The sequence below is a fragment of the Gadus macrocephalus genome, chromosome 1, assembly GCF_031168955.1.
Source record: "Gadus macrocephalus chromosome 1, ASM3116895v1".
NCBI classification, from domain to species: Eukaryota; Metazoa; Chordata; class Actinopteri; order Gadiformes; family Gadidae; genus Gadus; species Gadus macrocephalus.
The window spans coordinates 10,926,886-10,947,797 of NC_082382.1; the positions used below are offsets into that span (position 1 = coordinate 10,926,886).

General features: G+C 45.6%; 1 protein-coding gene and 1 long non-coding RNA gene across 6 annotated transcripts in view; one reads left to right on the forward strand and one right to left on the reverse strand.

Annotated features, from left to right (window-relative positions):
• The window catches only part of LOC132470680 (synaptotagmin-2-like), a 54,040-nt gene that overhangs the window by 26,542 nt on the left and 6,586 nt on the right, over nt 1-20,912 (forward strand). For 4 of the 5 annotated variants that reach the window (XM_060069757.1, XM_060069678.1, XM_060069604.1 and 1 more), the window contains 7 exons: nt 9,413-9,631; nt 10,134-10,294; nt 16,479-16,616; nt 17,246-17,413; nt 18,628-18,795; nt 19,574-19,691; nt 20,228-20,361. In XM_060069757.1, coding sequence (XP_059925740.1) covers nt 9,433-9,631; nt 10,134-10,294; nt 16,479-16,616; nt 17,246-17,413; nt 18,628-18,795; nt 19,574-19,691; nt 20,228-20,361 — 1,086 coding nt within the window. In that variant the 5' untranslated portion in view covers nt 9,413-9,432. The remainder of the gene's footprint in view (nt 1-9,412; nt 9,632-10,133; nt 10,295-16,478; nt 16,617-17,245; nt 17,414-18,627; nt 18,796-19,573; nt 19,692-20,227; nt 20,362-20,912) is intronic. The other variant, XM_060069829.1, reaches the window with a different exon arrangement.
• Nucleotides 13,182-13,651, reverse strand: LOC132471496 (uncharacterized). The gene is made up of 2 exons (XR_009528850.1): nt 13,524-13,651; nt 13,182-13,313 (listed from the first exon to the last, which is right to left on the reverse strand). It is a non-coding gene; the product is annotated as an uncharacterized LOC132471496 (long non-coding RNA).

The window sequence follows — 20,912 nt, forward strand, 5'->3', positions numbered from 1 at the left end:
GGGAGAGGGAGAGAGAGAAGAGGGAGGGGGAGAGAAGAGGGAGAGGGAGAGAGAGAGAGAGGGGGAGAGGGAGAGAGAGAAGAGGGAGGGGGAGAGGGAGAGAGAGATTGAAGAGGGAGATAGGAAAGGAAAGAGGAGGGAAAGAGGGTGAGGGAGAAAGACAAGGAGAGGGAGAGAGGGAGAGAGAGAGAGATAGAGAGATAGGTCGAGAGAGAGAGAGAGATAGGTCGAGAGAGAGAGAGAGAGAGAGGGAGAGAGAGAGAGAGAGAGAGAGAGGATGAAAGACAAGGAGAGGGAGAGTAACCAGCAGAGGGAGAGAGCGAGAAAGAGGGATTGGGAGAGGCAAGGCGAGGGAGAGATAGAGAGGGCGAGGGTGGGGATTTTATAAAGTGCTGCAGGATGTGTTTTCCTCCTCCACTGCCCCTCGTGGGACGTGGGGCTGAGACAGTGGTTTGATGGGGGACAGTACCAAGGACAAAGCCTTGTTCCTGGGCTGCTGGCGCACAGCGCTGGCTGCTGCTGCTGGGGCTAGGCTCTGCAGCACGATGCTGGCTGCCAGAGCACTGGGGTTTCATCGTGTTTTAATTGATACAGAATACAGTCACATCTCTGCTCATTACATAACCCAATTGTACACACACACAAGCCCCTAACACAATCACTATGCAATGATTTGCTCTTCATAATAAGGGAGGGGTTTTGTTCCATGTATGAACCTGTTACTATTTTCTGAGATTTCCCAAATGACCAAATTGTAAATCTTACACATGCTTCCAGTGTCCTTAGGTAACTTCCTGGAATCTAAAAGCAGGCCTACAGTCGGCTTCAGTGCAATCCATATCCCAGCGTGAGCTATTATCAGAGAGCAAATCAATACTCCCCTCGTGTTTGGGCCGCTCGTGTAACCAAGCAAGGTAAAGATTACAAGAATACATTAAGGCTGCAAACAAACATTGGAAGGATACTGCAAAACAGCTGAGTGTAGCCAAACGGGAATGCAAAAATACAATATCCCTCATGCAAACGCAGATCATCAATCCCTGGGATATGTTTACCTCTCGGCGTGAAGTGATACTAAGAATACTCCAAACTGATGTTTTATTCGTTTTTCTCTCTCTCTCCCACCATGCGTTCAAACACTGAGGCTCATTAAAGGCACATACTTTACGTTGCTGCCAGCTCTCCAGCCTCGCACACCGAAGAATACAGTAGTCTCTCAGTGTCTGTGTCTCTCTCTGTCTCTCAATCTCTCTTTCTCTCGTGCTCTCTCTCTCTCTCTCTCTCTCTCTCTCTCTCTCTCTCTCTCTCTCTCTCTCTCTCTCTCTCGTGCTCACTCTCTCTCTCTCTCTCTCTCTCTCTCTCTCTCTCACTCTCTCTTGGGCTCTCTCTCTTATACCCCCCTTTCTTCTCTCTCTGTCTCATTGGCTCCCCCCCTCCCTCTCTCTCTCTCTCTTTCACTGAAGAATACAGTACTCTCTAAGTCTCTCTCTCTCTCTTTGGCTTTCTCTCACTCTCTCTCCCACACACCTCAACAGAGATGAGAAGATGCTTTGAAGTTATCCTCCTCTTTGAGATATTTTAAATTTTTTCCCTTCCCTTTTCCCAACCAAGCTGCCGTTGGCTGACTGCTGGAGAAAAGCTCACGGTGGGGGAGGGTTGTCACTGAAGTCCTCTCCCTCTACATTTGGTTTCTGAGAATTTCTGAGACCACTTTAATAATTCATGCTAAAACGTCTTACATTCTATCATTTTTCATCACCAAAATAGCGGCATCCGACACATCCCAAAACATGAAATACGTCACAGTCTCACTATAGATATTTGTATTAGACACACAACAGTCTAATAACAGTTAATTTAATCTAATTTGTGTATTTGAACGATACTATGACTGTTTGATGTTGCATTTTTCATACCAAACACATAACGTCACAAAGAAATACACCACAACTGGGTCAAATCTAATTCATCCATTAAAACTGCACGCGGTGCGATGGTGCGATGCTGCGCTGATATCCCACAATATACAGACAGATATGCCGCAGTGTCCCCCTTTAAGAATACATCACCAAACCACCAGTTCAACCGGCTGATGTGGAGGGAGCAGTGCCGGTCCAGCCCCGGCCTGGGCAGTCGGACCCCCTGGTAGACCCCTGGCAGCGCTGCTGTCGGTGCTGGGTGGCGGGGCTACACGGGCCCAGGTCACCTGCCCCCGCCGTGCTGGCGCTGCACTCTCATCACGTTAATCCCACCGTCAGCAGGGAGGACGTGCTAGTGTGTGTGACGTGTGTGTGTGCATTCTTTGCATTTGTGAGGACTTTTATACAAAGTGAGATATAGTGAAGGATATATATTTATTTATCTATCATTCTATTTTGTATTCATTTATGTATTTAATTATGTATACCTTTATACCGTTTAGAGCATTTTATTTATATATGCGGTTCTAAAAAGCCATGAAATTGATTACCAACAACGTTTGACACACATTCTCCAACCATTTTGATGCATATTATGCATCGCCTTTTATTGAAATAGAGAGAGAGAGAGAGAGAGAGAGAGAGAGAGAGAGAGAGAGAGAGAGAGAGAGGGAGAGGGAGAGAGAGAGAGAGAGAGAGAGAGAGAGAGAGAGAGAGAGAGAGAGAGAAAGAGAGAGCTTTGATGGTGAGACCGGCCAGGATCTCAAACAAACACGTCCTATCTGCATTGCTGCAGAAGCCCTCTGTACCTCCCATGCAGATCAGGTCAGGGAGGGGATCGTGGTGACATTGATTAAAGGGCCTATCAGGGGCCAGTGAGAGGGGTTTGTGCACAGAGGGGGAGAGGAGAGGAGAGAGAGAGAGGGGGGAGGGGGAGAGAGAGAGGGGGGGAGGATGCACATCAGCTGGCTGTAAACGCTCCCTGCTGGAGCTCAGGGGGCTGCATCTAAAACACAGCGCCTCCTCCCTGCACCTCACCTCAGGGCGGTCTCCAGATAACAGCTGAGTCACAATCAGCTGCAGGTGAAAGTAGACAAAGATTCTTCAGCCACACAAGAGGAGAGGAGGTTTGTAAATGACCCCCAAGCCCCCCCCCCCCCCCCCCCCCCCAACACCAGACCGCCCTCAGGGTCTCTGCACTCAGCAAGAGATATTGAGGTGGCCCCTATTCTGCTCCTGGATGAGATCATCTGGCTCCTCTGACTCCTTTAATGGTGTGCTTTTAGCCCCACTCCCATGACAGGTGTGCTGGCAGCCTCGCGTGATTGGGTTATTGCTGTTTTTTTTTGTTGTGCTGAAGGCATTCACTGTAGCCATTTCGGCCATGTGAATGCGTTTGTGTGTATTTTTGAAAGCCCAGAGAAATACAATAGTGTCGGAGCAATACTGTTATTAATGTACCGAGCTGTTGTTCGCAATGTTTTGGAATAACACTCTGAACCCAAAAGGGGCTGTTGTAGAAAGAAAGGATTGGATGCGATTTAAAACAAATGATAGATCCATTTTTGAATTGGGCTTCTGTTTGAGGTTAATGATACAATCATACAGTATTTGTTGTTTGACTGATATTTTAAGGTTTCTGATACTTCAGACCATTTGACAGGGCATAGAAAGCTGACAGAGCAACTGAATGTCAGGGTTTACAAAAATAAACGCTTAAACACAGGTTTAGCTACAAAAGCAACATAGTCAAATGGGTAACATCTTTAAGTGGACCTTAGTGTAAAGTACACACAATATCACCATAGATGCATATGTCTGCCCATCATAAATACGTTGATTAACCTTTAAACATGAAAGCTTTTGAATGCTGCTCGATGCACACCACAGCATTTCAAGCTGGTAAATGAGCGTGCTACATCCATTGCCTCATCATCCCCATTGTAATGTCATTAAAATCAGGCCAAGATGAGGTCACGTCTTGACTGTGAGAGAGCTCTCGGCCATTTCACCGAGAGTCAATCACCACGCCAAGGGGCTGCAGAGAGTTCACATACAAAGCTACCGTACGCATTATGTCTCTTTTAACCGAACACCAAAGCACCCCTCCCGGGTTGACCCTTTTGACCTCTGACCACACGGCCCACTCAGGCTACCCATTGTGCTCCAGCCAGAACATTTATAATCATTCACATTCTGTCTGTGTACCAACTACTTTTCAAAGAAACAGAGAGAGACAGAGATAAAAAGATAGGGAGAGAGAGAGAGAGAGAGAGAGAGAGAGAGAGAGAGAGAGAGAGAGAGAGAGAGAGAGAGAGAGAGAGAGAGAGAGAGAGAGAGAGAGAGAGAGAGAGAGAGAGACAGGGACTGAGAGAGAGAGGAGAGATAGGCAGGGAGATAGACAATAGATGTAGAGAAAGGAAGAGATAGAGAGAGATAGAGAGAGTGATGCAATGCAAGGAGGGACTGCTATTTGCAAAGATGGACAAGACAAGAATAAAAAAAATCGGTTGGCGGTAAACAAGCCTCTAATTCGGATAGCTATTAATTATAATCTGTGTCAAAAGAATAAACTCTAATCTATTGATTCTAAACATTGAGAAAGGGATGAGGCCAAGGGTCACCGACGGTGACCTGCGTGTTGTGGAGCCAGTATTCCATTAGTGTGAACATTTGTCACCAGCACAAGGGCGGCGTGACGTGGCAGGGGAAATGAGATTAGTCCCGATTAATACCCCCCATAACTCATGGGACTTGACTTTCAGCATATAGCCCGTAGCTCATCGCCCCCGCAACATATACCAGTTAGTTAGGCCAATGCATCACCGGGAACGAGGCCGGTCACCGATGAAACACAGGGTTCCCTCAACCTCCAACGGGTCTTATTGGTTAGCAATAGGGTAGTTTGGCTCACCTTTAAAGAAAAAAAACACTGGTGACATGTAAAGTCATCTTAGTGAGGAGCTGAGTGCAGCCCGGTCCACAGGAGGCAGGAGGTCCCAGGTGGCACGCGGGAGGGTCGGATGGCTCTTTGGGGGTCATATTAGAACTGCGTGGTATCTATCAGGTCCTGGTTAGCGGTAAAGAACTTAATGGACAACAAAAGCAGCAGTCAGTGTACGCTGCGGTGTTCACTGCTCCCTGAACACGACAACCTTTCACAACGCCCGCTTCCAAGGCTTCATTTGCCGCCCCAGCGCTCACAACAATATGCCAACAGCTCCAGCCACGCGCTTTCACAACCAATTTCGCGTCGGTATGAAGTCAGGCCTTTTGAGGAGCGGTACGGTAAACACTGTTCACAGCTTCGATGGTGAAGAACTTGGGGCGTACGTCGAGTTTACCACCGCAAGGAAAACATAATCAGGCCCCATCACGCTCGCATGGACACTCTCTGTCCCTCACTACTTCATCCCTCGCTATCTCTTACCCACACACACACACACACACACACACACACACACACACACACACACACAATTACACACATACCACCCCCCCAACACACACAAACGCACACACACACACACACACAATTACACGCATACCACCCCCACACACACAAAAACATACAAACACACACACAAATACAGACAGACCGCCCCCACACACACACACAAACTCAATCACACACAGTCACACACACACACACACACACACACACACACACACACACACACACACACACACACAAACAAAAACACACACACACACACTCAATAACACACACAAACAAAATAATTGGTTATAGACTGGGCGTTAGCAGGCAGCTGTGTGAAGTGGAGATGAGGCAAGTTGTGAGCGGTAGGGAAAGACAAAGGAGACGGTTGTCTGTGGAAGCAGTTTGTTAATTAATTCTTGTACTACTTGTTGCTCTGTAATGAAACGGCTGCAGGACTAGAAACTCTCTCTATCTATCTACCTTTCTCTTTATCTCAATCTTCCTCCCTCTCTCTCTGCCCATCTCTCTCATTCTCTCTCTCTCTCTCTCTCTCCGGGTGTTACTAATAACTAGACGCTGGAGATATTTTTCATTGTCGAGACCCCAAGGCTAACACCCTAGCCCGCCAACATCAGACACGCAGGCCTACGTGACGGCTTTTGGTGAGCTTTCGTTTTATCTGACAGCCATTGATTTAGTCTACATTTGAGTCTAAGCACACACTTCAAAAGTGTGCAGAGAAATACTTAGTTGTTTATGTCAGGGTGATAAGTGGGCTAATTCACTCTGAGTCTCCACTTCCTGTCTTAACAGCCTCTCAACATTTTCCTCTAGAAGTTAGACTTAATGATTCATACAAATATTTTACTTGATCGTATATTTAATAAAATTAATATTTCCTGCAATTTCCATCCTTTGAAATAACATCAAACATTTAACCAACGATTTTTTTTTGTACATGTCAAATAATGTGATGTGATGATCTATATCGATAATCATTTTATGAACTAACCCACTTTATGAACAAATCCCAATGTTTTGTCTAGTTTCAATTCCAAAGTAATGTTTTCCAAGTCTCTAAGTGTTTCCTTAGGGTCCATCTTTGCCTCCAAGGGAATCAACACCTGGGTTTTCAGTCTCAGCGCGTATATTTCTAGAAAAATACACAGAGAAACGCAATCTCATTTCACCCTGCCCTCATTTTGCGTTGGCCTTCGGCAGGCAAAAACATCTACCTTTTACCCTCCCCTACTTCTGTTTCCTACGGCTGCCGGGGGGTTCAACCGGAAGATAAACAAGAGGACCTTTGATTAGCTTCCAAGTGTGTGTGGTCGATAAGCGTCTGCTGATTCCCCGCAGCCACATTGCTCAGTGACCCCGGCCCGCTCCTGTTTGGACTCCACCTGTTTGGATTTCAACAATAATTATAACCCAGATACGAGGACCTCAATGAGTGTAATATCGAACTGACCCCAGTGGTGCGATGCTTACACGCGTACTGAGAAGCTGCCTGATCCTTCGTAAACTGAGACCTCGTTATCTCGGTGCTTGGAAAACAAACATCATGGTTGCCAGTACGTGCAGCCGTAAATACCGTGCCCTTATATTGACATTGTTTGCTACTGTTTGCTGCGGTTTGCTAGTGGCTCATGCACCGGGCGTGCGATAAGAGAGAGAGGGGCTGAGTGGAGAGGCTGTGAGGGCGAAGACGAATGGGGCTATCTTACGGCGTAGAGAACTCGCTCGCTCGCTGCTCCCGCTGACACCGGAGAGCACGGAGGAGATAAAGGACTCGAACGCCACAACCCAGAATCTTCATTTCATTTGTGGCCGGGCGTGGGGCTGACGCAAGAGAGAGAGAGAGGGAGGGACGGAGAGAGAGAGAAAAAGTAGAGGGGGGGGAGAGAGAGGGGGAGATGGCGAGAGAGAGAGAGAGAGAGAGAGAGAGGGAAAGAGAGAGAGAGAGAGAGAGAGGGGAGGGGGCGAGAGAGGGAGAGAGAGAGAGAGAGAGAGAGAGAGAGAGAGAGAGAGAGAGAGAGAGAGAGAGAGAGAGAGAGAGAGACACAAATGAGTGTTACAGAGAGAGAGAGTGAGAGAATGGGGTGTCAAATAGAGAACGAATCTTGGAAAGAGATTTATACGGTGAGCCGATAGCAGGTGTGTGGTGGTGACGCTGGTGGAGGTGCTGGGGTAGGTGTGATGCAGCTTTCAGCAGAATAGATGACAGTTGGTGTGAAGGCAAAGCCGGTTGGAGTTTGTTCCGTATCATCATTCTGTGGGGTGTTGGAGGGGCCATCACCTGCTCCCGGTCGACGATGGGCCTACTTGATAGGTGATTCAGTGGAGTGGGCAGCCGACACAGACCACAACCATCTACCTTTCACATACACGCACGCACACACACACACACACACACACACACACACACACACACACACACACACACACACACACACACACACACACACACACACACACACACACACACACACACACACACACACACACACATTAGATTTATGCTCTGGATAAACCCAGATGGCCCTCACTCGCATGTGTAGCTGAATAATAACAGCTCCCTCTTCTATCTGTCCTGTCTGCTTCCATGTGAATAATTTATACTGAGCAAAAAATAGAAGCATTAACATCGCCGCTTGAGAACTGAGGAACGAGTTTTCTTCCTTTTTTCTTTTCTTTTTTTTGCTTTCCCGAATCGTCCTCAAACGGCTTTAATAAAACCCACTCCAAACAGCCCAGTGCCTATGCTCCGTCTCCCTTCCCTCTCTCTGTGTGGGGAAGCCCGCCTCTTGTCCAATCAGTCATCATGGTGACACAAGCCCCAGGCCCGCTGCACTTGTCACAGTTTGATTTCTGGTACTGATAAGGGCTTTGATTGAACAATGGTCCGGCCTGGTGGAACATTCTGCCAGCACACCGGCTAGGATCATTTATTTATTTTCTATCTCACTCACGATTCTCTGTTACACAACCCAGGTTAGGCCCTTGTTTGATAGCAAAGCTGTCTTAATCATCATCCACCCCTCAATTTGTTCTACTTTCAACATAGGTTATAATTGGAAAAATGTTTACACTTAAAGCAAAAAAAATAAACTAAAAAAAACTAAAATGCAGCTAGATCATATATTTTAGCAAAATAGGACAAAGATCTAGAAAAAAAAAAGTAATATATAAATATACTTTTGTTTCTTTAATGATAAAAATGACAACCCAAAGTGTTTTTGAATAGAATAACACTTGTTGCCATTCAATTCATGTGCACAAATGAGCCAACATTTGAAGAAATCCGGTAATTTTTTTTAAACCAGTAGCAACACTGGATTAAATTCAGCACAAATCATCCATCTAATGAAGTTAAATTAACCATGACAGCTGGTTTGCTCTTCTTTTCAAATGTCTGCTTAATTTGCTTTGCCATCTTGTTTTGGGTAAACAGTGATGGAGAAGACTACGAGTGTCTCTGAGCTAGCATGGATTGCATCTCTGATGACTTTCAATGGATTAATTTACGCTTTCAGATGGTGATCTTTAATTTGGCCAACAATTACCATTATGTTCTCAGAGTGGTTATGAGCTGCCTAGAGTCCAATGCTTGTGCTCTAGTGATGAGTGGGCTTGTTATGCCACTCATGAAGGCAGCCATTTTGAATGCAGAATGCTTCTCGCACAGCTCTTGTGAGGAAATCAAGATGTTGATATGTTTACCAACCAATTCCTCTGCTACTAATTATAATATTATCTATTACGACTTCCAATCAGATAATGCTGTTATCACAAGTAGACTATAAGAAGAAGTGCAACTGCTTCTAGATAGTTACTCAAGCTACTACTACCTCATGTATTTAACTAACAAATTAGTGTTTTAAATTGTGGCTTGTTTAAGTAAGTCATCTTACATTTAGAGTTGTTTTGAGGAAATACATTTTGCCATGCAAAGTATTACATTCCCTGCAGTAAAAGGGATGAACGATTTGAATGTCCCTTTCGGTATGACTGCGTTCCTGACCATCTGGCCCTTGTGTTGTGTCTGCAGGGACCTGAAGAGCAGCCTAGATGTCGGGCCAGTGGAAGGCGTTGAAGAAGCCGCCGGCGGCCATGGTGGCCCCGGAGCCCACGGGGGCCAGCGCGCTGACCGTGGCCCTGGAGCCCATGGCCCCCACCTCGGCCGACAACTCCACCGAGTCGGTCAGCAAGAACGACGCCTTCGATGAGATGAAGAACAAGTTCCTGAACGAGATCGACAAGATCCCGCGTGAGTAGAAGCGGGCGGATGCTCTTCTTCTGCTTCTATGTCGTTGTCGCTACGGCGATGACGTCCACATGCGTGTCGGGTTTTTAGCTAATTTATATCGATGTGACCCCGAGCTCTGGTTTCCAAATGAGATTCCCTGCTGCCCTGTGGGCTCTGCTGGCAGACACATAATGTCTTTAGTCCTTATTGATCAAGACTTTTCCCTGCTAACAGCCACTAAGCTAATAACCATTCTAATTGCAATCTTAGCACCTTTCACGAGACGTGTTGATCATCAAGTAGCCTACATAATTAGCTCGCCAAATTTCACGCCGTCATCGTGTGTCGCTTGGTGTGAAAAATGCCGCTAATGCAAATCTCTTTTCCTTGTTTGTGTACGATTGTTTACTCGTCTTTCTGTCTGTCTGTCTGTCTGTCTGTCTGTCTGTCTGTCTGTCTGTCTGTCTGTCTGTCTGTCTGTCTGTCTGTCTGTCTGTCTGTCTGTCTGTCCGTCCTCCTCCAGTGCCGTCCTGGGCCATCATCGCCATCGCGGTGGTGGCAGCCATGTTGATCCTGACCTGCTGCTTCTGCATCATCAAGAAGTGCTGCTGCAAGAAGAAGAAGAACAAGAAGGGCAAGAAGGGGAAGGGGGAGCTGGGCATGAAGAACATGAAGGGGGGCGAGGTAGGTTCTGTCGTCATGGCGACGGGCACTCACGCACTTCCAGTTAGAAGGCGAGTGCAGTCGTACCCGACTCTGACTCTGGTTGTGCTGTAGGCTCTAACCGTTACCATAACTTTATAGATATTGAAAACCCATAAGCAAGGCTTGATTTATGACTGTAACAGTATGGTACATGATGATCTAACAGTATGATACATTAACAGTATGATAAATAATAACTGTAACAGTATGGTACATGAATAAAACAGTATGATACATGAACAGTTGGGTACATAATGAAGGCTAATTAAGCGACTTTGCTCCGTGTATGTCACACAGGCCATAGTAATACACTGTGAGTCATCTCCCAACAGAATTAAGAGACAGCTCCTGAATGTAATTGTTGTCATTGGATGTAATGTGTGTATCTCGTGCTTTGGGCCTTGGAAAATGACGTGGACGATTTCAAATGATTAGATAATTGGTAATCCAGCTAATACATTTTTCATATCATTGATACATGATTGCACGATTAAGCGCAGTTTACCAAAAGGCTAATGCTAATCTTTGCTATGCCTAGCTTATGTCGTCACACATGTCATTTTCCCCGCGCCTCTTTTATATCGTGATAGCCGACCGCATTTGCTGTGATTACCGTTACTTGGTGTCTGCTGTGAGTTCAACCTCTGCCTTTCTCTCTGCTCTCCTTCCTTCCTGCTTTGTGTCTTATGTGTGCTTCGTGTATCTTGACTGTGGTGGACGTCTCGGCCAACGGTAGGTCTGACAGCACGCGGCTCTGCCCCCTTATCTGGCCACTCTGTGTAAGCCGCAGCCAGGGTGCTGGTGGTGGGAGGGGCGGGGGGAGGGGCGGGGGGCTGGGCTCGGAGGGGTGGATGATGATGATGATGATGATGATGATGACGATGCGGTGATGCAGACAATGAGTGCTATGGCTTCTTTTTTTTTTGATTTCCGTTAAGTCTTGCTAAGCTTGTAGGTGCTGAGGGTGCTTGAGAAGTCTTTGGGGGAGCGATTACGCTGCTTTCATTACCACTGAGCTGTTATGCCACACCAGCCGCTCTGTCTTGACCATTCAAATGGTGCCGATGTTTGAAAAAAAATGTCTGTTTTTCTTTTTTTGGTCTAAATGACCACGAAGCTCATCCCTTGATGCTGCCTATGAATGCAGAGTGCACCGAGCTGCTCCCTAGAGATCACTAACATGCATGTGCAAACGGCGATGTTGGGCTGTTTGTCAAGCCACCGGGGCACCTCTCCCTGTCACAGGACTCTGAGCTTATTTCCACCACAGCCATCTGCTGGGGTCAGCACAGCCTGAACCTCGTGTTAAACGTTGCTCTTATTTTACACTAGGCTCTCTCAACAAAGTACACACTTCATTAGTACACAAGACGTGAACACACACACGCAAACACAAGCATACACACATGGATGGATACACATACGTGTGTAAACATGCTCATAGTTCTGTGGCGGACTGAGGGCTGGACGCTTGACAAGCACGACCATCCGCCTCGTTGCAGTAGGTTCCGTTGAATGGCCGCAACTTGACTTGAGAGTAACTATTTGACAAGTGGACCCTTGCTGCTGCTGACATGTTAGGCAACAGGACCCCCTTTTCCTTAAGGGTTCGGGGGTCCCTAATACGACCGGTGGGTCTGAATGTCTGCCCACCGGTTTCTGGGTTTTTCTCGTGTGCGGTGAACACCACTGACTCACAGGGCGATTGGATTGGCTACTTTAACACCAGGCGTATTGACGTAGCGCGTTGGCTTTGCACGACTCGTAACCGCACACATCGGTCGCCGCAGACCCACCCCCCGGGGTCGTGAATGCAGGGTGTACCCCCATTTGGACCGCGGGGACACCGTCGCACCCCCACCCAGAGCCGGAATGAACCCGAGGCTCTCTGATAACGCATGGTCTCTACATTTCACTCAAAGCACATTCATCTCTACTTTCGTATTCTTGAAAGGGGACAATTTATGAGGATAAACAAGAGTCTATATATCTAGCTAACTTCCAATGTAGTTTATCAAAAAATGTTTATAGGAAAAACCCCCCCCCCCATGCATTTTGTGGCCTGGCATGCTTGAATGAAAAGCATTTAGCAACATAGAGATGTAGAATGGCACATGTGGTATTTATAGTATTAATGTGTGTGTGTGTGTGTGTGTGTGTGTGTGTGTGTGTGTGTGTGTGTGTGTGTGTGTGTGTGTGTGTGTGTGTGTGTGTGTGTGTGTGTGTGTGAGAGTCTGGGATTCTTGCAATGCACGAATTCTTTAACCTTGTTTGTTTAAACTTTACGTGTGTCTGCTTACGTGTGTATGACGATGCATCCAGGGTGTATTTGTGTATCTGTGTGTGAATGTTTTCTGGACATTGTGTGAATTTGTGTGTTTATTTGTGTGTGTGTGTTTGTGCCCATTCCTTTCCCAGTTAAGCAGTAAGTAGCTGACCACTCCAATGTTAAGAGGACGTCAATGTTATTTCACGAAGACAGCCATAGGAAAGTAGGCCATGCAGTGATACGATCTAGCGTTCAGCGCATGCTTCAAGATATACTTTGATATATCCCTCAGAGATAACTACTTTTAACCCATTGGCGCCGGATGCTGCGTAGCGCAGCATGGCCCCTCCTGCCGGTTGCTGCGTAGCGCAACATAGCCTTTCCTGCCGGTTGCTGCGTAGCGCAGCATTTTGTACACGTGCTGTTTTCATGACGAATGCAGCATATAACTCACTCTGGTTGGTTAAAAATACACATGGGGTGGGTCTTAAGGCTTTGGTAAAGATCAGGAGACCACCAAAACGAACTTTGGTTGGCTGAAAATCACGTCAATCAATCATATAGCCACGCGATATTCTCTGTTTGTTTTTAGCAACGCGTCTAGCTGGCGACCGAGAAGTAGCAATGAACATGGAGGATTTTGATAGCGATGGCAGTGATATTGTCATAGAATTCAAGGGATTTGAGTATGAGAATGAGGACGAGAATGATTTTGTGCCGGTTGATCCACTGGATCGGGCACAGAAGTGGGAATTTTTGGACACCGAAGGAGAGGAGGAGGATGACTTTCGGGGATTCCAGGTGGACTGGAGAACCGGCAATTACCAGCCTCGGAAAACAAAGACATTCTCTCGCACACCGGGGTTGAAACAACCGATCCCCTTGGATGCTAGCCCACTCGATGTGTTTTCCAGGATCTTTACCGATCAGCTGTGGGACACGTTATTGACCGAAACGAATCGGTACGCGCAACAGGTACGAGCTCAGACCCCCACGACCTCAAGTGGACCCCGGTCCCGAAAACAGAAATGAAAACATTCCTCGGGCTGTGTCTTTGCTTTGGAATTTTAAAGCAAACTACTGATTACTGGAGGCAAACTAAGTGGCTCTACCAAACAAATGTCAAGGGACCGTTTCGACATGATCTGGAGGTAAATATTTATGTTTTCTTTTCTTGTGCTCTCTTCCGAGTTCCATTCTCTTCTCTTAGAAAACGGAATGGCCAGTAATGATAGTGGTGCTATAGCAATTACTAATGGTGATGATGGTTGATATTGAATAAATACAATGATGTTAGTTATAAATACAATAATGGAATAATGAATAAATAGTAATACAATTATGAATATAAATACTATAAATAACATAATACAAATAATCACAATGATGGAAATAAATGTCAGGCTCAAATTCTTTGTCATATATGCATTTTCAGATATCTCCATCTAGAAGATAACTTGGACCCTGCCTTGGATAAATCCGATAAGTTGTGGAAGATCCAGCGGTTCATGGACCTCCTCTTGCATCAGTTCCAGGCCCTCTATGAGGTCAATGGGTTTGTGAGCGTGGATGAGTCCATGGTAAAATACAAGGGATGCCTTGCCTTCCGGCAGTACCTCCCCATGAAGCCGGTGAAGTGGGGGATAAAGGTGTGGGTCATGGCAGAGAGCAATACAGGCTACGTAAACAATTTCCAAGTTTACACAGGGGCCATTGCAGGCAAGATCGAGACAGGCCTGGCTTACCGGATTGTGTCATACCTGGCTAAACCGTATTTTGGGTCAAACTTGTGTGTTTACATGGACAACCTTTACACCAGCGTGAAGTTGTTGCTGGATCTGCAGGTCAGGGGTGTGCCTTTACAATGCTTTGGTTAAAATGTCATTTGTTGTATTTTATATCATCGATTTATACTGTTTTTTCTTCTTAATCTTGTTTTGAGAATGTTTTTAAAATGTTGCTGTTATGGTTGTGCTCAGGGAGCATGTTTTAATAAAGCCTGTAGTTCTTACCTTTAAAATGCTTTTTATTTCATGTTTCTAGGTGCTCCAGAGGCTTAGATATTAAGGTTTATGTAGACGTTGACAATTCTTACTATTTTCTCAGAAAAACCTCAGGAAATGAGGTTCTTTTTCCTAGAATAGCATAGGATTTTAGCAGGCGTTTTTAGCAGGCGTTTTAGGCATAAATGGGTTAACCCACTAATCATGGCCTCTCCTGGAGGGGAGAAGTGTTGGCTTTAGAATGACAATTAAATGTCACCTGTATTGATTATTTTGCCAACAATTATTGGAGAAATCGTTGGTGGTCTTCCATTTGGATCACATTCAGGATCGGCAGTTAAAATCACAGACTAAATGATAGTGGTAGACTGAATACATTAGATGCCTCACAACAATTCATGTATTTATCTATCTGGCTGCCATCACTTTATCCATCAATCTGTCTCTTGGAATTATGCATTTTTCCGAGGATAAGATCACCGAAGCGTGAACACTGTGGAAACGGCTTATCAGCAGCAGTCTGAACAGATGAATTATGCTTTGCGATATGATAATAAGATAAAGATAGACCAATATTGTCTTGTCATAAGGTGAACAGATGTTGGGTCAACAGCAGAAGATATCAAAGGAGGGATATTAACACCAGCGTTAGGCATACATCACAACATTACAATGCAGCGTTCGCCTACATTTTGGAAGGATTTTGTTAATTATTGTGTCATGTTTTATTTGGTCATTGTTTAGTTATTATTCGTGAAATGATTTGTGATTATGGGGCGACATAGTTGTGTTTGATCTGCAACGTTTTTATTACCCAATGTTAAGGTATTATTAAATTAATCTCGGATTTTACAGAAAAAAATCCCATGATTAATTTAATTTTACAGGCCCAATCAGAGGTTTGACATCTAAAAACATTGATTGATTGATTGATTTTCTAAATTCCCTTTAGTATCATATTTTCTACAAATTCTTGATTGGTTTTAATTTAGAGATTGAAATCTGAAAATCGACAATGTCATTCAGATTTGTTCATTTTGCACAAACAAAGGAATTATTCAGTTAATATAACAACACAATATCTAGATACAATTATTCAAGATACCCATAATTATGATGTGACTCATGAGTTAATTTTTGCCGCCTTTTTTTATACCTATAATTATTTGTAATTAAATTATTCGCTCTCAAGTGCAGTACACGTATATCATTCACTCTTGCAGGAGAGAGACTGATTACCATGAGAAAGGCCACGATATGGAAACGGACTGGTAGCAGTTTTTTAGTTTGGTTAAAAATGTGGATGGATTTAATATGATTTCTCATATTTCTCACTACATACCATGGTACGAAATTAACCGTTATTTGACAAGAGCTAATTTTGCCTCTCATGTATGACGTTTCGGTGGCATCCAGGGTCATTTTATTAAATTTCTGGAAAAACCTTCGATCTTGTTCTCAGTTACATGACAGAACAATAGTCAATGACTCCGATGACTCCCAGTTTAGTCTGACATAGATGTAACATAGTCAAATACTGAAGCCAAATCGTTCATTTGAAAGCCCCCTGTCAAAAACATGTGCGTTAATGTACACACACGTCATCTTATTTGACAAAAATAAAGCACAACAAAACAGCAAACGGTGTCTCCCAAGAGAATAGTGAAATCAAGTCGGGTTGCAACATGGGTCATGGTTGAACAGTAGCTCACTAACCACCTCCCGGGTTAGACCGGGGTACGTGTCAGGTAGGTGGTGGGACTAACACGGACATGGTGACGGCTCGGACCCCCAACCCCCGACACAGCTGAGGAAACCCCCCCATCTCACTCCATCTCCCCCTCTCTCCCTCTCTCTCCTGTCGCTCGCCCCCTCTTCGTCACCACCACAGAAACAACAGGAGGATGACGAGGACGACGACGACGCGGAGATCGGGCTGACGGGCGACGAGAAGGAGGAGGAGGTGAAGGAGAAGGAGAAGCTGGGCAAGCTGCAGTACTCCATCGACTATGACTTCCAGGAGAACAAGGTAACAGCTCCTGGCCGGGGGGGAATGTCATCTGATCATGGGGTCGGCTTAGCTCAGGAGGCACAGTGACCGGAAGGTTGCAAGTTCGATCCCCGGCTTCTCCTAGCTGAGTTTCGAGATGTTCCTGAGCAAAACCCCTAACCCTAACTGCTCTCGACCAGCTGGGTTTCGCCTTGCATGGTTGACTCTGCAGTCGGTGTGTGAATGTGTGTAAAATAGGATAATTTTGATAATAGCGTCTGCTTAATGATGTAAAATGATTGTCTTTCTCATATATTTTAGTATTATCTCAATGAGGTGTTTATTAGCAAACAACTAAAGCCACACAAATGTGTAGAAAGTATGTATGTTTTGCACAACAGAATTGCTTAACTTCATTGTGGCATTGTGGCGTCTTCATACGACAAAGCGAAAGATTCCTTCACACAAAACGGTTTCGATACTCTGTTGTTTAATGAACACATTCCCGGCCTTTGTCTCGATGCTAATGCTAATCTACTGATTGTAGCGTTGACGTCCTGTCCACCTTAAGCATAATCCAACACGACATAATTAGGCTCAGCTAACCCCCCCCCCCCCCCCCCCCCCCGGTCTAACTGCTCCCCCCACCCCCCCCTGTGTGGCTCCAGCTCACCGTGGGCATCCTCCAGGCCGCCGACCTCCTCTCCATGGACAGCGGCGGCACGTCCGACCCCTACGTCAAGGTCTTTGTCCTCCCCGACAAGAAGAAGAAGTTCGACACCAAGGTCCACAAGAAGACACTGAATCCCACCTTCAACGAGACGTTCGTCTTCAAGGTGAGGCGATGATGAGAGTCGGAGCGTGCGGCCAAAGCGGTGGCCGCCCACTGCCTGCCGAGCCCTGGGGTTTAGGTCACGCTCACGGATTTTAGACCCACCGCCGTGATTCGATTCGTCACTTCGTTTATGCGGGGCTGTAGTCAGAGCTGAATGCATGTTCTCTGAACCGCGGAGCTTTACTGTTGCAGCAACACGTCATCATCAGTAAGGTAAAACAAACCCGTCTCATGACGATGAGATGGGATAATACTCTCTGTTTCGAGTGGCGACCCTTGTAACCGCTGTGGAGTAACGACAATCATTATGTCTGTTGAGATTCTTTCAAAATGGCTGTTGCCGTTTGCAAGAGGGAAAGTGCTGAGGGCAGGTTCTAGATGGATGTGGTTTGGCAACTACAGAGCTTTTTATTTAGCTGTGGATTTCAAAGGCTATTCAGAGTATTATACTGGTATCTCAAACATAAGCCTGGTTTCTCAGTAAGAAACACAATATTGTTCTTTGGAAGGCCTTGAGAATGGCAATGTGATAGAGAGCTTCACAACGAGACCTGTCATTAAATAAGGATATGAGAAGTGCTTCATCATTTACAAATTCTGTTTTAATTGCTCTGAAAATGAAACAGTTAGTAATTGTCCTTCTTCTAATTGCTTTACAGTATTACAATATCACAGTTGCCATTGCCAGTGATGGAACTGATTAATGGTGTTGTGAATATAGGTTATGTTCTGTAGGTGGGCACGGTATTACAAGGTATGTTTTTTCCATTTTTATAATTAATCAGTAATTAATTAAACCGGAGCTTCAGAGATGCCGCCGTGATTCACCGTTCCTCCTTTAATTACCAGCGCCACCAGACCAGACTGTAATACAATACGCGCGAGTGGAAGTAGACACAGGCGACAATGGCCGCCAATAATGAAGTGAGGCAGATGTGCGGTAGCGGTGTGCCAAGGAGAGTTTGACAGAAAATCTGGTTAAAGGAGAATGCTGATGCAGCGTTTTGTAAAAAGGCAAGTTAATTGGTTTTATCTTGTCAGAAAGGCAACAGACTGCTCGCATAGCCACAGGCTAAGCTAACCGTTTTTCATAAGCAAATACACTTTTCACTGGAACAATGAAAGATTTTGTTGGTATGATTAGGTAACGGCTGAGGAATTGTAGATGAAAAGTGTTATCTGAGTGGTATCGGTCTCGTCTCTGTCTCTTACCAGATCCCCTTCCAAGAAATGGGCGGGAAGACTCTGGTCATGTCGGTGTATGACTTTGATCGCTTCTCCAAACACGATGTCATCGGGGAGCTCAAGTTCCCCATGAACACCCTTGACCTGGCCAAGCCAATCGAGGAGTGGAGGGACCTGGACAACGCAGACCAGGAGGAGGTCAGATGCTCTCTCTGTCTGTCTCTATCTCTGTCTGTCTCTCTCTGTCTCTGTCTGTCTCTGTCTGTCTCTGTCTGTCTCTCTCTGTCTGTCTCTGTCTGTCTCTCTTTGTCCCTCTCTGTCTGACTCTTTCTCTTTGTCTGTCTCTTGCTCTGTCTCTGTCTGTCTCTTTCTCTCTCTCTCTCTCTGTCTCTGTCTCTCCCTCTCTCTCTGTCTCTGTCTCTCTCTCTATCTCTGTCTCTGTTTCCGTCTGTGTCTCTGCATGATGTCCAGAAACCAATTGAATATTGCTCTCCAGGAGCTCTTCAAAGGAGTTCTAGTTTTCTTGCTGTGTTTGTTGTTGTGTTTGTGTTACTTGCTGTGTGTGTTTTGATGTTGTTAAGACCAGGGAGCATGGTGCCTGAGGAAATGTTGTGTGCAAATATGCTCGCATAATCATGTATCCGATCGTCTTATTGTTAAGTTTACCTGGTTGTATTGTCGTTATTTGATTAAGCATAATTATTTTAAGCTTTTGAAGATATTTTAACATCGGGATGGCTACCATGTGAATGTGATTAATCAGATCATTAATATTCAAGATCCAGGTTTTTGCAACCAAAAAACTATAGATATAGATATAGATGCTTATAGATGCTTGATGTACTCTCCGACTATATATAATCATACATTGAATGATGCATATGTGTGTGGGTGTGTGCATTGTTCTAATTTGTTCTGTCTATTTGTTGAGTAATTTATATTTACCATTCTCTCCTCTCTGCTTGGTGTTCCACAGCCAGAGAAGCTGGGTGACATTTGCATCTCTCTGCGTTACGTGCCTACTGCTGGCAAACTTACAATCTGTATTCTGGAAGCCAAGAACTTGAAGAAAATGGACGTGGGAGGACTGTCAGGTATAAGCCTCACACGCTCACACAGAGAGAGAGAGACAGAGAGAGAGGGATTTATCCATCGTCATCATAGTTAGCGTACTTGTGACACCTTAATACGTCTTAATAACACCAGCGATTCACACGCAGCACTTCAGCCATCAACTAAAAGCAGGAAAATACCCATTCATTAAAATATAAAAGAAATTGTTTGATGGAACAAGGTGTATTATGGTGTGCTCGTTGAATGATACCTTGAAACAAAGGCTTGGGCACGACTCACGTTGTGTGTGGAAACTAGATGCATTTAAACCCTCGGGCTAGAGTGCATCCAGTCCATCGCTGTTATCTGTTAGCACAGCCATTTGGTCCGTTGTGTTCCGCTTCAGCACTGGCACGGTCCACTCTCACGTGCGTTACAGTATTACCTCTACTGCCCCCTGGTGGCCCGTGGCGGTGTTACCGCCATGTCTAAATCGGGACGATAAGCTGTGGGGGATAGATGGAGCTTTTGCCTTTTTTATTTGTGTATTCACCCTGCAGCTTGTTTCTATTTCCAGATCCGTACGTGAAGATCAACCTGTTGCAGAACGGCAAGCGTCTGAAGAAGAAGAAGACGACAGTGAAGAAGAACACTCTGAACCCCTACTACAACGAGTCCTTCAGCTTTGAGATTCCTCTGGAACAGATGCAGGTAAACCACTGAGCAGCTGCCCTGATGCTGGTGAGAAACTACAAGGCGCCCCCCCCCCCCCCCCCCAGTTCACCATCCGCCCGGAGCATGTTCCAGCAGCATTAGCGCCAGCAGCTTAACCCACACACACACACAGAAAGAGGCGGCCAAGTCCTGGAGTGGAGCAGGCATGTTTATCATCTTGTTTTTGTGTTCCTTGGTTCTTGGGTGCAACTTGAGCTCATTACACACCGTTACACTAATACATATCTAAGCTCACCTTGCTAATGCGCTAACCGGCGTAACGCCTTCTAGTGACCCAGGTTCGATCCCCCCTGTGGGAGTGTGCTACGCTCCATTCCCTGTCTTCTTCGACCGACGTTCCTGTGCGTCTCTGTTGACTCTCCTGTGCATTAAAAAACCGGCGCAAAGAACAGACGAAAAAACGAAGTCAAACATGCTATATTTGTGTAGTGCTTCTCTGGGCGTGTGTATTTGCTTTTCATCCGATCGTGATAACATCTCTCTCTCTCTCTCTCTCTCTCTCTCTCTCTCTCTCTCTCTCTCTCTCT